Genomic DNA, 14,577 nt, shown 5'->3' on the forward strand with positions numbered 1-14,577 from the left:
CCATATTTGTGCCCATTCAACAACAAAAAAAGGTTACCCAGCAGAATACAGACATTATTTAACAACATCATTAGTATCACATGTAAATAAAACTTCACTGAAGATCATTCCGCAACTGTAGCAGCATTACATTGACAGGGAGCAACCAGATATTCAAGGTAGATTAAGAAGAGGGCATGCCACGTGGAATTATATTGCTTCTGTCAGATGGATCTTGGCTGATGTCAGAGAATACCTGAAAGCTATTTGCTTGTGTTTTATTGACTATGCAAAGGAATTTGACTGTGTGGATCAGAACAAGCTACGAATAACATTGAGAAAGAAAGGGGAGTTGCAGAGTTCTTCGTTGTGCTCAAGTTCAAGTTCAACCACCACGAGAGCGAGCCCTGTATCATTTCACATCAGAGCAGTGTGCTTCAGAGTTGTTTCCTTTTATAATGCTTACTCGCTTTGTATGCTGAACAAATAATCAAGAAGGTGGACTGGGTGGCGAAGAGCCTGGCCGATTAACAACTTGCAGTATTCCAATAACAAACCTTGCTTGCTGAAAGTGAGGAGGACTTGAAACACTTGTGAATGAACTATTGCAACTCCATATAAAGAAAACAAGAATCCTCGTAACTGAACCCAGACGTAACATCATTATAAACAGAAAAGATCAAAATTGTTCGAGGCTTTCATCAGGCTTAGGTCCACAATCAGTGCTCAGAAAACTGAACTCACTGCCATTGGGTCAATACTGACTCACAGTGACTCTATTGGACGGGGTAGAACTACCCTTCTGAGTTTCTAAGAGCGTAACTTTTATGGGAGTGGTCCAGTCTTTCTCCCAAGGAGCCGTTGGTGGTTTCGAACCACCAACCTTGAAGATTGGAAATATCTCCAATGTGTAACCACTGAGCTTTGGTGGTGTCGTGATTATGAGTTGGGCTGTGATTTCTCTAAATGTTTTTAAAGTTTTGCTAGTCTTCGGTTCATCCTCAGAAGTCATACCTGGGTGTTGCTAGAAGCTGGTCCTTTAAAGTATTGGCCTTATTGAACAGCCAAGAGGAAGGAAGTCTCCCTTGAGGGTAGACTTCCTTCCATAGCCACTAACATGTGCAGGTGTGCTAAATTTCTTTGGGCAGAAAAACTGACCTCTAAGTCTTTAACATTAGTTTCAGTTTAAAGTAAGATACAGCTAAATGAAATGGAAACCAAGTTAGGCACCTGTATCCTTTGGTTCATATATAGGAATTTGATGAAGAAATCGATGGTCATTAAAAGATGGTCTCTGTTTTCATTTTTACCACATATTGGCTGTTAAATCGACTGTGTGGCCAGAAGATGATGAAGTTATGGCAGTATTTAGGAAGCAAATTACCTCCTTGCACAGAGGTAGTGGTTGGCTTTGTATTCGTGTAAAATATGTTCCCTTCTCCCTTTCCTCCCAAAGCCATTGCTCAGACTTTGGGGTCATTGCATTATGGTTATCATAGCTTCCTTACTCATGTTCTTTCCTAATTACGCTTATTCAATGTAATCATTGTGAGCACCTTTTATGGACTGGGCTCTTTGCTAGCACATAGAAAAGAATACAACTGTGTTTAAAACTAAGCTGCTCCATTTTAATTTAAGACATTACATGTACAATTGCCCTTCTCCCAGCAAGCTCTCAACACCTCTTACTAATACACTTTCAAGTTTCCTCTCAGCCTCAGTTTTCAAATCAGCCAGACTTTGGCCCAGTGCTTCAAGCATTCCAATTTTTTTCTACCACCATGTCCACTTATTTTTTAAAGATACCTTAATTATCTTACAGTAGGTATTTTATAGCTAGCGATTTCTGCATCAACGCTCACTTTAAACCTGTGTGTTTCAAGGAAAGAAACTAAAGCCCAGAAGGCTAAATGATGCCTTAAATGTCACACAGCTAGTGTGGGGCAGAACTGAGAAGTAACCCAGTATTTCTGATACTTCATTCAGTGCTCTAATCTTGTCGAGAGGTCATCTCAGTTGACCACTGCAAAGTGCTAATAATGAGTCCAAGTTTTTAAGGTTAATCCCTATACCAGCTAATCCTGAGATTAGTTTTTCTTTCTTTTTTTTTCTCTCGAAATAAATGTCTTTATTTGGTTAACCGGACTGCAAGAATCTAACAGCAACTTTTTAGGCTCCATCCCGGGTGAAGATAATAGCCAGCTTCTATAGGCAAAAATCAGTTTACCAGGGGCTTGCCTATGGAGCGAGCAGGTATGACAAAAGCAGCAGAGCGGGGTACATCTGTTACAAACCCATAGCAGCAGGCTTGATGATAACACCCAGGTTAACAAAATAAGAATCGTGAGAATCACCTGACATTGCCGTTCCAGAGGTCCTGGCCAGATTATCTACCAACTGATGAACCCCGTTCCATATGATAATGAAGTGATCGCCCATATGGTAATAAGGTGCACACCCCTGGAGCAACAATTATGCTGGTCTGAATTTGGAATGTGCGGAGGATGAATATGGGAGATTTGGAAGTGGTCCAAAATGAACAGGAATGCATGAAGATCGATATCCTAGGCATTAGTCGAGATTAGTTTTTCTGTGATCACAGGCTATTCCTGGTCTGTGGCCCTTTTCCTGGTGTGATTCATAAGGAAAGGGAAAGTTTAGATTGAACCGTGCAACTTGCAGAAATATCTCAAAGTACCTCTTTTGATAGTATGTCTCACTCTGTCGTGTGTGTGTGTGTGTGTGTGTGTGTGTGTGTGTGTGTGTTATTCCTCCGTGAACACTTTAGTTGGGAGGCATTTATAACTTAAAAAAATTTTTTTAGTATTTCTAATTTGACTCATGGAGGACAACATATTACAATGACCACTTGAGTTAATTAATTCATCAAATCTAATCAGGAGTACAAATTATTGAGTTCTCTTGCAATTGTCTTTCAGAGAAATCTATTACGTTAGCGATTTTTTTTCAAGGTCTGGAAGATTATTTCTCTTGCTTGAATAAGGTCAGCTGAATCAATAACCCATTGTTTCATATATTCTGCACAGTATCCTTCTACCTTTAGTTAAGGTAGCAGGCAAATCTTCTCTGATAGACCGTGCTTCCCAGAGTGATCCATGGATCATTAGAACCACGAGACAAGATGGTTTTACTTCCAATCACATGGAAGCCTCAGTAGTAAGTGCTCACGCCCAAGACACCGAGAATCAGTGAAGTATAATTGAAATGAGCACCAAAGACATTGGAACATATTTTTATGTATTACCTGAGAGGCAATCAGAAAAGGACTAGTTCTTTGATTCCGTGGTCAGAAAGAAGCCAAATTGTAAAAAAAGCTAATTTCAGTGAAACACTGATAAAACCATTAGCTATCATTTCTAGGATTTTTGTTGTCAATGGAAGAGCTAGACAAGGATCCCACTATATAATTGTAATTTGCATTAGCTCAAGTTACTTTTTTCTTCGGGATCAGTGCATCCGTTATTACATATCTAGGATGTGGTGCACTCAGTGATTGTTTGTGATGATGTCACAGACGTCATAAAGGGATAAAATCCTCTTCTATCTCATTATTTTCTTGAACTATATTGCCAGTATTCACTATAAATCTCTCAGAAGACTCAGGAATATGCCCACCACGTAACAAGCATGGGAAGATGTCTTCAGCAATGACCAGAGACTTCCCAACAGGAAGGGAAGTCCGTACTCCCTCGCTGAGCTCAGGGCCCTGTGTGGATAGCCGACCATGTGGGCAGTGTGCTGCAGACATTGCCACCAGCCAAGCAACATTTCTCACCCCTTTTTTGGCTACTCTCTGCATTTTAGAGTTTTAAGGCTAAGATGTACTTCTACATTAAATGTACATTGATTACCTAGGAATGAAAGATTTTTAAATTGCAATAGTGAAGTGAAACTGAACAGATAGACTTGATTACTTGATTAAAAGCATCTCCTTCAGTAACTATCCATATTGAAATGTGGTTAAAAGTGAATAAAACGTATCTCAGGTACTTCATATGCTGTAAAATATTTAAAGTGCACTTCTTTAATGTTTTCAACTTATTTCTGTACATATGTTCCCAAGAAATTAGAGAGTTAATCCTATAGTTTGGCCTTTGTAAGGAAATATAGATGGTTGCTTAGAATGTGGTTTGCTTTGTGCTTAGAAAACAGAGATGCTAAAAGAGTGCTTCTTAGCAAAGCAAGGCTTCTTTAACACATTAAACTTCCCCAAACTGCCAGCCACCTTGAGTTGTTACCCGAACTCTGTCCAAAGGAGAGATACGCTGTTGAATGAGGGATCTAGGAAGTACTGAGCATGCCAGCAGGGTGCTCAGTGAAGGCCAATACTTTTGTCCGCTGATATTCTTTTTTGTTTTAATTGAACAAGTTTGTATTTAGCATTAGCCAGCTGGGCTCAGTTTAGATGATTCCAATTTCGTTGGCAACATCTAAAGCGTCATAGTCAGGAGCCAGAGGAACATATGCCTTCTCACCGGCAGGCCCGATCAAGGTGTTGACCTTGGCTACGTCAATGTCATAGTGCTTCTTCACAGCCTGTTTGATCTGGTGTTTGTTGCTTTGACATCCACAACGAACACAAGTGTGTTGTTTGTTATCTTCGATCTTCTTCATGGCAGACACTGTGGTCAAGGGGAACTTGATGACGGCATGATGGTCCAGTTTATGGCTCCTAGGGGCGCCCCTCTGAGGGTATTGGGGCTGTCTTCTTAGTCTGAGGGTCTTGGGCCGCTGGAAGGTGGGTGACGTGCGGATCTTTTTTTGTGGCTGTGGACGCCTTTCAGCACGGCCTTCTAGGCTTTTAAAGCCTTTGCTTTGGCTTCCATTTTGGGAGGGGCTGGAGCTTCCTTCTTCGCCTTCAGCGCCATCTTCATAAAAAGGGGTCATGTTGATATTCTTAATGATGAATTACTAGCTAATTTTTTGCAGATTTGGGGGGAGAAAAGCCACTGGTAATAGTGAGAAACTATACTCTCCTCTTGGACTACTTAGTGATTGAGCAACATTGAACTCAGGTGTGTCACAATGAGCTACCTGAAGTCAGGCTGAAGATAAAAATGAACGTTGAAACTGTATAGGAATAGCAATGTTGAAAGTGAACTTCAGACTTGAAAGGGGATCCATAATCAGTGGCTTAAATATGACGAGTGTGAAAGTCAGTGGAGGGTTCTTTAACAACTTACGGTGCCCCTCCCCCAGTAGGGATGGGGTGGGGGGCCTGAGAATGTGCATTTCTAACAGCGCGTTTCCAAGTAATGCCGAAGGTACTGCTCGTGTTTCAGAACCGCAGCCTTAGCTCTTCCCCAATAAGCTCTGGCAAGGAAAATGAGGAGAAAGTATCTGTAGGGTTTTGACATTTCTAGGAAATTCCTTTAACTCATTTTTTAAACTAGAATCGTATCATTTATCAATTTTTTAAAAATGTTTTAACAGTTTGGCACTTTAATCCACATATCAGACAATTCAGTAGTTCAGTCCTATCAAGAAGAATGGTACAATCATTATCACAATCAATTTCAGAATATCAATTTATTTTGAGCATGCCTGTTGCTTTTCAGGCACCCTGTATATAGTGGAGCTGATAATGCATAATTAAAGCTTGGTTCTTTGCTACCTAATGAAAACAGTGCCCTCTAGAGGCCCCCAGGGCCCGTGGAAGTTAGGGTTGCGTGCAGGGGAAAGGGCCACTCATCCTCAGGACCAAGGAGCTGTTGACAACCTTCTAGTGGTGGGGCTCTGAGGGAAGCAACAGAACAGAGCAGTAAGTGTCTGCCCTCTCGAAGGAGTGCTTTCCATCTGGGTTCTCAGTAGCCCAGCAGTTCAAGGAACAGTGCAGGCCGCTGGGCCTCACCAAATCCTATCTCACTAGAGGAGCTCTGCTCTGCCCTGATGTACATATTGGAGGTTATGGTCGGTAAATACACTGTATTAATTGGCTTTGGTCAGGTAGGACCGATATACAAGGGAGCTTCAAAAAGGTCAGGAAAAACTGCACTCAAAGATAATAGAATTATTCCACAAACTTTTTGAAGCCCCCTCGTATTATTCCTCATCCAAGATTATCGTCCTAAGGTAGAGGTTTTCTGACATGCCTAAGGTGGTATGGAAAGCATGTCATCAGTGGGAGAAAAGACATAGGTTGTAACCACCCTTCAGATGTTGAAAGGAACGTGTGGTGCTTTGCTTCATGCTAACACATGTGAAAACTCTGAACAGTTGGAAATAATATTCTAGCGGCACCACATTATCACAATTATAAGTTGAGTACAATTGGGAGAACAGATGTTCACTAATGTCAAAAGGAGGTGATCCGGGGGACCAAAAAAAGTGTGAAAAGAAAATTTGAGGAATTAGAAATATAAACACTTTCCAGCTTTGATTTACCATTGGGTCAGCTTACTGGAGGACAGATTCATTTTCAACTGTTTCAAGTCATTTGTTCATAAAGTATCAAACAAAAGCTTGAAATCATATTCGTTTATTTTTAGCACATGAAAAAAGTGATCTAAGAAAGTTGGACAGTCTTTCAACTAATGGGGTTTGCGTCTCTAAAGAAACAATAAACCACTTCTCCCCCAATTCCTCTCCCCTGACCTGCCCCAAAAGAAAGAAAACCAGTAGAGCTTTCTGTCTTTCCAGGATTGTGGCCAACAGAGAACATGGAGGTAAAATGGAATGACTACATGAGCCCAAGGCAGGGAGTTCTACAAGGTTGGCAGTTTGAAACCACCGGTCCCTCTGGGAGAAATGGGGGTTTCTATTCCAGTGAACAGTTATAGCCTCAGAAACATAAAGGGGCAGTTCTACCCTGTCCTATAGGGTAGGAGGCTACCCTGTCAGCATCTGCTTGATGACATTGAGTCTGATTGGGCCGGGGCGGTGGCGGGGAGTTGGTGGAGACTACTAGAGATGAAGCTGAAAAATTCCCTGGAACGAGTTTATGGCGTCCCTTGTAAATCGCACTAAAGAATTTGTACTTTAATGAGAACAGTGGAAGAAAAATGACGTTAAACTTATTTTTCAGGACTGTTGCCTTGATAATATAAAGCATCAAAAGGAATAGAAAGATACTCTCTACGTACAACAACAGCAACAGTAACAAAGAGACCCACATATTGGGGAATATCTTTACAAGGTTGGCAATTCAAACCACCAGCCATTCTACAGGTACTCCCATCAAGGTTTAAAAGCCTTGGAAATGCTGTATAGGGTCACCGTGGAAACTCGATGGCAGTGGGCTTAAGGATAAAATGGAAGGGATAGATTTGAGAAGTTGCTAAGAGAAAGTGCCCACAAAGTCACCTTGGTAATCAAAGTCAAGTGGATGATGGCGAAAGGGAGAAGATGAGCCTAAAACAACATTTCTAGTTGGGAAGCCTGTTCAGATTATAAATTCAAGAGAGAGCTTTGAAAAGTTCATGAAAAAAACCACCTTTTAATCCCATTTCCCCATGAATTTAAAAAATCTCCCTCATCTAGTTGAGAAAGGAAATCTGTAAGCGGCAGTTTTGTTTTGTTTCCTACCTGATGTTAAATGAAAGTTTTATTACAGCGCCAACTATTAGGAGCTATCCTACTATAAAGACAGTACAAGTTTTACTAAGAATGTGATTCTTAGCCAGCCAGTCCACATAAAATAACTGAGTTATTAATATATAAATGGTCACAGAGTCATCTCAGTACAGCAGAAAATGCCAGAGGGGCATGTTTGTGTGTGGAGAGATCACTTGTGGTTGAGAAATGTTCCTGGGAGACTGGATCACTAACTTGTGACTAGGACTGCTCATTCATTCATTCAACGAACCTTGTATTTGCGAAGAATTTCATGTCCAAGTACTCTTCTTGGCAAGGAAGATGTAGCAGTGAGAAATTGTTAAGTTTACATTCTTGGGATGGGTGGGGGTAGGATGCAGAGTGGTGAAAATCTATCGTCCGTTATAGGACAGCATCAGGAAGAGGCTAAGGAAAACAGGGTGGAGGATTAAGAGTTTTTGTTGTAGGTGGGTGAAAGGGATGTAATTTTGCAAAAATGAACACTGGTTAGAAGAAACTATTTGCAGCATTACTACTCAAGTCTTCCCATCTTGATTTGTAAACAATATGGAAGCAATTGTGTCAACTCTTTAGGGGTCTGGTAGTAGTATAACCGCGCTTCAACCCTGACAGTGATTCCCAAAGCGCGGTTCTGGGGACTGCCTCATCACAACTCCTGACAATCTAGGAAGGATCGGACCCCAACTGAGTCCTGCTGCATCAGAACCTCTGGGCTTGGAGACCACGCGTACGTGCTTTCACACGCCCTCGAGGGGACTTGGATTCATGGTCAATTTTGGAAACCAGTGGCTTAAACTACTCCTGGGAAAGTTGGTGTCGTGGCTTATGCATTGGGCTCCGGTTTGAAACCACCGGCTGCTCTGGGGAAAGCGGAAAGAGGAGAAAGCTGCTCCTGTCCAAAGATTTATCGCCTCAGAAACCCAAAGGGAGCAGTTTCCCTCCTAGGCCACTGTGAATCGGAACCCACTGGTCAGCGATGGTTTCTTTATGGCTTGTATGTGTGTGGGTTTAGATTTTGTTCCACAGCAACTTATGACAATTTAGTGAATAAAAAGGTTCATATTTTGATTTTAGATTCCAGTGCTCAAAAAATCAAGGACATCTATGGACTCTGCGGTCAAACAGAACACAAACTGGCTTTCCTAAGAACTCACGTGCCAAAGGAAATGAAACTTGTGCTCATTGGCCATTCAGTCGGCTGTTATATTTCCCTTCAGATGCTGAGACGTGCTCCTGAGCTTCCAGTAAGTACCCTTTAACATCTGTTGTAGGTGCTTGCTGTCGTTGGGCGTAAATCCTCATCAGGTTTCCTTCTTTCTTGTATCAGAAAAGTTTCTTTTAACTGATGAAGAACAGAGAGAGATGCTTGGGAGCTGCCTCATTTCCATACTGTAGACCTATGTGTGTGTATGTTCATGTGATGAATGCCTTTGAATCTAGGGTTAAATGAGGTTCGTATGGTATAGCTTGCTGTCTTTGATAAAGGAATATTTAGGAGCAGTTACCAGCTTAAATGGAGATGAGTGTCTTTATAGGGAATGTATTTGGTATTTTGTAAATATATATGCCTCATTTTAAAAGGAAAGGACTTTATCATCAACTTTGTCATTATCACCAACACTGATAGATAGGCAGGTCTCCTTACAGAACACCAAATCATTACTTATAATAAGACTGGGTCCTAAAATCAGTATTTTGTCATTTGGCCGCCTTCTTAAGACACACAGTCAGTGGGTCATAGATAGTCATTGTCATTATTGGGTGCATGATATAAAGGAAGACACGGAGACACAAAGATGTACTTACAGCGTCCAGAAGCTTCAAAACAATTCCCTTAATGACATACACCTTTGGAATGACCCGTTGAACCCATGCCCTTCACAGTGTAGTTTTATCCAGCAAGCATCAAGCTCTTCTCTTGTCCTAGGCCAGGCACTGTGCTGTGTGCTGAGGACATCTCAGTACGCAAGATGGCCTTTGAGGTCAGAGAGGTTGTAGTCTCCTGGAGGAGACAGACTTGCTCGTCGATATGATAGCTGGTACCTGCGGAGGTGCCATGTGTCGGTCAGCCTGAAGAAGTGCATAGCCTAGTATTCAGGGTGTGTGGCAGAAGGTGAGCCCTTCATGGGACTTCTCTGGCCTAAGATGTTGATTCCTCTCTCTCCAAGTGATAACTTATCTCCAGTGGCTTCAGTACACTGGCTAAGAATTTTCTCCTTTTTTTTTCACCAGCTTTTCTCCCTTTTTTCGCCACACTTAATGTTTTACTCATGTTTGCCCTTGGGAAAAGTCCAACTGTAGCTTCCCTGATTGTGATTTTTGTGTTCAATGAAGGTTTTTGTTTTCTCTTATGAAATATAAGACAATGTGTCTTTCATTTCTGACAATGACTTAAATAAATTCAAGATTGCACTTGGTTTACTTCATTATTGCTTCTACCCAGCATCCTCCCTAACCTCCCCAAACCAGGTAGTGTTTTAATCCACAAGCAAACTTCATTTTGTCTTTAACATTTGACATGGTTCTAGAACTCCTCGGGTACTCTCACATTTTATGGTTACCATCTCTACGACGTCCAGAATTGCACTGTGTCTATTTGACCAGTCATGAGCTCTGAACAAACCCAACCCATTGCAGTGGGGTCCATTCCCACTCATAGTGACCGTCAAGAACAGAGTAGAACTTCCCCTCCGGGTTTCCAAGGCTCCAGAAAGTGATGGAATAGCCATTGAAATATTTCAACAAGCTGATGAAGTACTGTAAGCATTCACATACCTATGACAAATTTGGAAGACAGCTGCCTGGACAATTAACTGGAAGAAATCTATATTTGCACCCCTTCCAAATAAAACTGAACCAACAGAATGTGGAAATATAGAACGATATCACTAATATCACATGTAACTAAAATTTAGCGGGAGATCATTCAATCACAGTTTGCAGCAATACATCGACAGGGACCTGGATTCAGAAGAGGATGAGTAACTATGGCTATCCCTGCTGATGTCAGGTGGATCTTGGTTGAAGTCAAAGAGTAGGTTTGAATAAACCAGGAAAAGGTTTGCTTGTGTTTTATTGGCAATGCCAAGGCCTTTGACAGAAAACTGTGGATAACATTGAGACGAACGGAAATTCCAGAACACTTCATTATAACCTCTACCTGGACCAAGAAGCAGTTGTTTGAACAGAACAAGGGAATATTACATGTTTTAAAATCAGGAAAGGTGTGCATCAGGATGATATCTTCTCACCATACGTATTCAATATATATGCTGAGCAAATCATCAGAGAAGCTACACTGTACGAAGAAGGATGTGGCATAAGGATTGGAGGAAGGATTACTAACCACCTGCCAGATGGAGGTGACAGCCTTGCTTGCTGAAAGTGAGGAGGGCTTGAAGATCAGGGGTTACAGCCTGCAGTGTGGATTATCGGTGTAAAGCAAGCCCAGATCCACACAACTGGATCAGTAGGTAGCCTCATGGTATACAGAGAAAAGACTGAAGTTGTCAAGGATTATGCCTGGCTTGGATCCACAGTCTATGCTCATGAAGCAGCAATCAATAGATCAGAAGATGCGCACGATCTCCTTAGAGTACTGAAAAGCAAGGATGTCACTTTGTAGACTAATAGGCAGGCGCTTGACCTGAGCCGTGGTATTTCCATTGCCTCATATGCATGTGAAAGTTGGGCACTGAATAAAGATTACCGAATAAGAATTGATACAGTTGAGTGTTGGTGCATGAGGCAGCAATCAATAGATCAGAAGATGCGCACGATCTCCTTAGAGTACTGAAAAGCAAGGATGTCACTTTGTAGACTAATAGGCAGGTGCTTGACCTGAGCCTTGGTATTTCCATTGCCTCATCTGCATGTGAAAGTTGGGCACTGAATAAAGATTACCGAATAAGAATTGATACAATTGAGTGTTGGTGCATGAGAAGAATATTGAAAGTACCAGGGACTGCTGAAAGGAAGAATATTGAAAGTACCAGGGACTGCTGAAAGGATCAACGAAGAGGTAGGATGGTGAGGCTTCGTCTCACGTACTTTGGACATGTGGTCAGGAGAGACCAGTCTCTGGAGAAGGACATCATGTTGGGCAAAGTAGAGGGACAGCTAAGGCGAGAAAGGGCCTCAAGGAAATATATGGACACCGTGGCTGCGACAATGGGCTCAAGCACATGAACAATTCCGAGGATGGTGCAGGCCTGGGCAGTATTTCGTTCTTTTGTGCATAAGTTCGTTATGGGTCGGAACCAAATTGATGGCACTTAACAACAACATTCTGTAAAGATCAGGAAGAAAATACTCAATTCTGTTTTTATGCCACCCACTAGCCTAACTCACAGATCTACTCTTTTGGCTTCTGTTGGTTTGCTTTTTGCTCCAGAGCCACTCCCCCTCCATTGTATAGTTCCTCTTATCTGTACATTTGCTTAGAGTCCTGCTCTGGCCTGGCTTGCTTCACGGTGCTTGGTGAGAAGAATAAGGTGACCAGACATCCCGCTTTGGGCGGGACAGTCCCAATTTTTAACAATTTTTCCCGCGTCCCGCGGCGTTTTTAAAAAGTCCCGATTTTTGGAAAGAATGCACAAAAAGCTAGGGTATACGGTTTTCGGCTGCCATGTGGCTATTTCGCCAGGATATGAGTTTTATCGATGGTGTCCCGCTTTTGCCCCCGCTTTACCAATGTTAAAATCTGGTCACCTTAGAGAAGAAGTATACTGCACCTGAGTTAGTTAATTGTGCCAACCTGGCCGATAATCACATGTGGGGCTAATTGAAAAGCGGAGGGATAAATGGGTGGTGAGCCTTGCCTTTCTAGCTCGTGGGTCTCTTGCTTGTGATGGTCGCGCCAGGGTGCAGCTGCCTTAGCAGTTCCCTGCTTCAGCTTGCAAGATTGACTTCCTACAAGACATCCCCAAGGAGAAGCTACATGGACCTATCCCGATGCAGCCCTGGGTGCTGGAGCAGCCATGTGGAGACCCCTGCTAGTGCTGAGATGCTTGTTTGTTCACTGACTCAGCTTTCCTCCTGCAGTCAGCATCATTGCCTCTGTTTTGTGAGGTGGAGGACTTTGTGGACTGGTGTTGGGTTAATGGGTTAATGTTGGACTTGTGGGCTTGGGCAGCATTGGGTTGGGATGTTTTTGTGATGCACACTTTCTTTACATAAAACTCTCTTATACACGAGTTGCTGTGGATTTGTTTCTCTAAAGTACCTAGGAGAATGCAGTTTCTTTCAGCTCCTTCAGCTCTATAACATTTTAATTACTGCTTGCCTTTCCTGTGCTCCTCATCCTGCAGCAGCAGTAATGAAAAAGCTGAAACATGACCTGAACCTAGTGTATTGATGGAGACATAGTCATGTTGTGATTGTAGAGTTTTCAGAGAGGCATGTGAAACTATGTTTTATCTTCTTCAAAAAGGTTCTAGAAAATCACAAGTGCTATACATTGCCCACAAAGGTCATCTTTTTCTTGAGGGGTGGGGGAGGAAGGGGAACATCTGTATGATTTGTATTACTCATGAGCTTTGTCTGGCTTCAATTAACTCGACATTGTTGAGCTTCTCCCTCTTCCTCTTTAAACACCTGGCCAAGTGAACACTGGTGGTGTGATCTCTGCCCAAGTGTTGAAGCTTCAGCTGTCTCTGGGCTCCTCCGAGACAGCACCGTGCTTGCATGCCTGCAGTTAGCATGACATGCACCAGTTAAGATGCCTTTTTGACAGTCAAGCAAGTTTGTGTAAGGCAGAGTGTTACAATCTATAATCATTTTGCCAAAAATAAGTTAGCTGTTACGTTTTATCATGTATGAAGTGTGATAATAAGAAACTTGTGTTTCCATCTCTTCTGTTATATTTACCGGAATTTTTGACTCCCATACGATGTGTAGTTTAGTAGCTGGTTTATTTGGTTTTATTTTGACTCGAGTCTTTGCAGTGTTTTTCTTACCAGTTATAGGAGACTGTCTAAGGATCCTTTTAAGAGCTCTGTATTACAAATGTCAGATGCATTGTCTGACTCATAAGAATTGAAAAAAATAAGTTTCTCCCTCTGTTTTAGTATGAAAAGTCTTTATCTTGGCATTTTCTTTATAAAGTGGTCTCACACAGCATCTGTCCTTTGGTGACTGACTAACTGCACTCAGTATAATGTGCTCCAAGTCCATCCGTGCCATGAGTTTACATGGTTTACAGTCGCCTCATCATTCTTTAGCGATGCATCGTAATCTCCTGTGTGTATCCACCAAAGTTTACTTATGCATCCTTCCACTGAGGGACATTCAGGTTGTTTCCATCTCCTTGCTATTGTGAATAGTGCTGCAATGAACAATTGATCACCACTTTAAAAAGTCTGTGTTATAGTGGTTACCTGTTGGGCTGCAATCCGCATGGTTGGCGGTTTGAAACCATCCAGCAGCTCCTCAGGAAGACTGGGTTTTCTTCTCCTGTAAACAGAAATCCACAGGGGCTCATTATGAGTTAGCATTAACTCAATGGCAGTGAACTTGGCGGTGATTATGTAAATGTTTCAGCTATTTTGATAGTAATTTCCAGAACGGAAAAATTTTAAAGAAACCAGAAAATAGACATTTGGAAATCTCATCAACAATAGCTGCTATAACTCATAATAATAAAGACAATTTCTTTTCAGAAAAAGGAACTTAAGACTGAAAGCAGGGCACTCTGCTCTCATCCTTCCTGTAGGCACTGACAGTAAGATGTCTTGCCAAGACTTGGCCTCAGTTTAGTCTGAATCTGGGTTGAGTAGGTTATGTTAGCTGTGGGTATAAGAAGAAGGCTTTCTTCTTCTGATTGGTTCAACCTCTGGATGACAGCAGAAGCTCAAGATGGTATCGTATTTCCCTGCATGATAGACACACCTAGATTCATGTGACTCATTTTGTTGCAATTGTAAAATTTTAAGATTTCATGAACACGTTAACAGTTTGAGGAAAGAGATAGAAGCAAAATAGTAGCGATCTTCATTCTCGTATCTAGAATCTTCCTTTCTCATC

At 41.9% G+C, this 14,577-nt stretch overlaps 1 protein-coding gene across 1 annotated transcript in view; it reads left to right on the forward strand.

Annotated features, from left to right (window-relative positions):
* LDAH (lipid droplet associated hydrolase) overlaps positions 1-14,577 on the forward strand; it is a 122,116-nt gene that overhangs the window by 41,560 nt on the left and 65,979 nt on the right. The window contains exon 4 of the mRNA XM_004696058.2: positions 8,629-8,798. Within this exon, the coding sequence (XP_004696115.1) occupies positions 8,629-8,798 (170 nt within the window). The remainder of the gene's footprint in view (positions 1-8,628; positions 8,799-14,577) is intronic.

Source organism: Echinops telfairi, unplaced genomic scaffold, assembly GCF_000313985.2.
Source record: "Echinops telfairi isolate 266 unplaced genomic scaffold, ASM31398v2 ScPeMD7_9;HRSCAF=40, whole genome shotgun sequence".
NCBI lineage: Eukaryota > Metazoa > Chordata > Mammalia > Afrosoricida > Tenrecidae > Echinops > Echinops telfairi.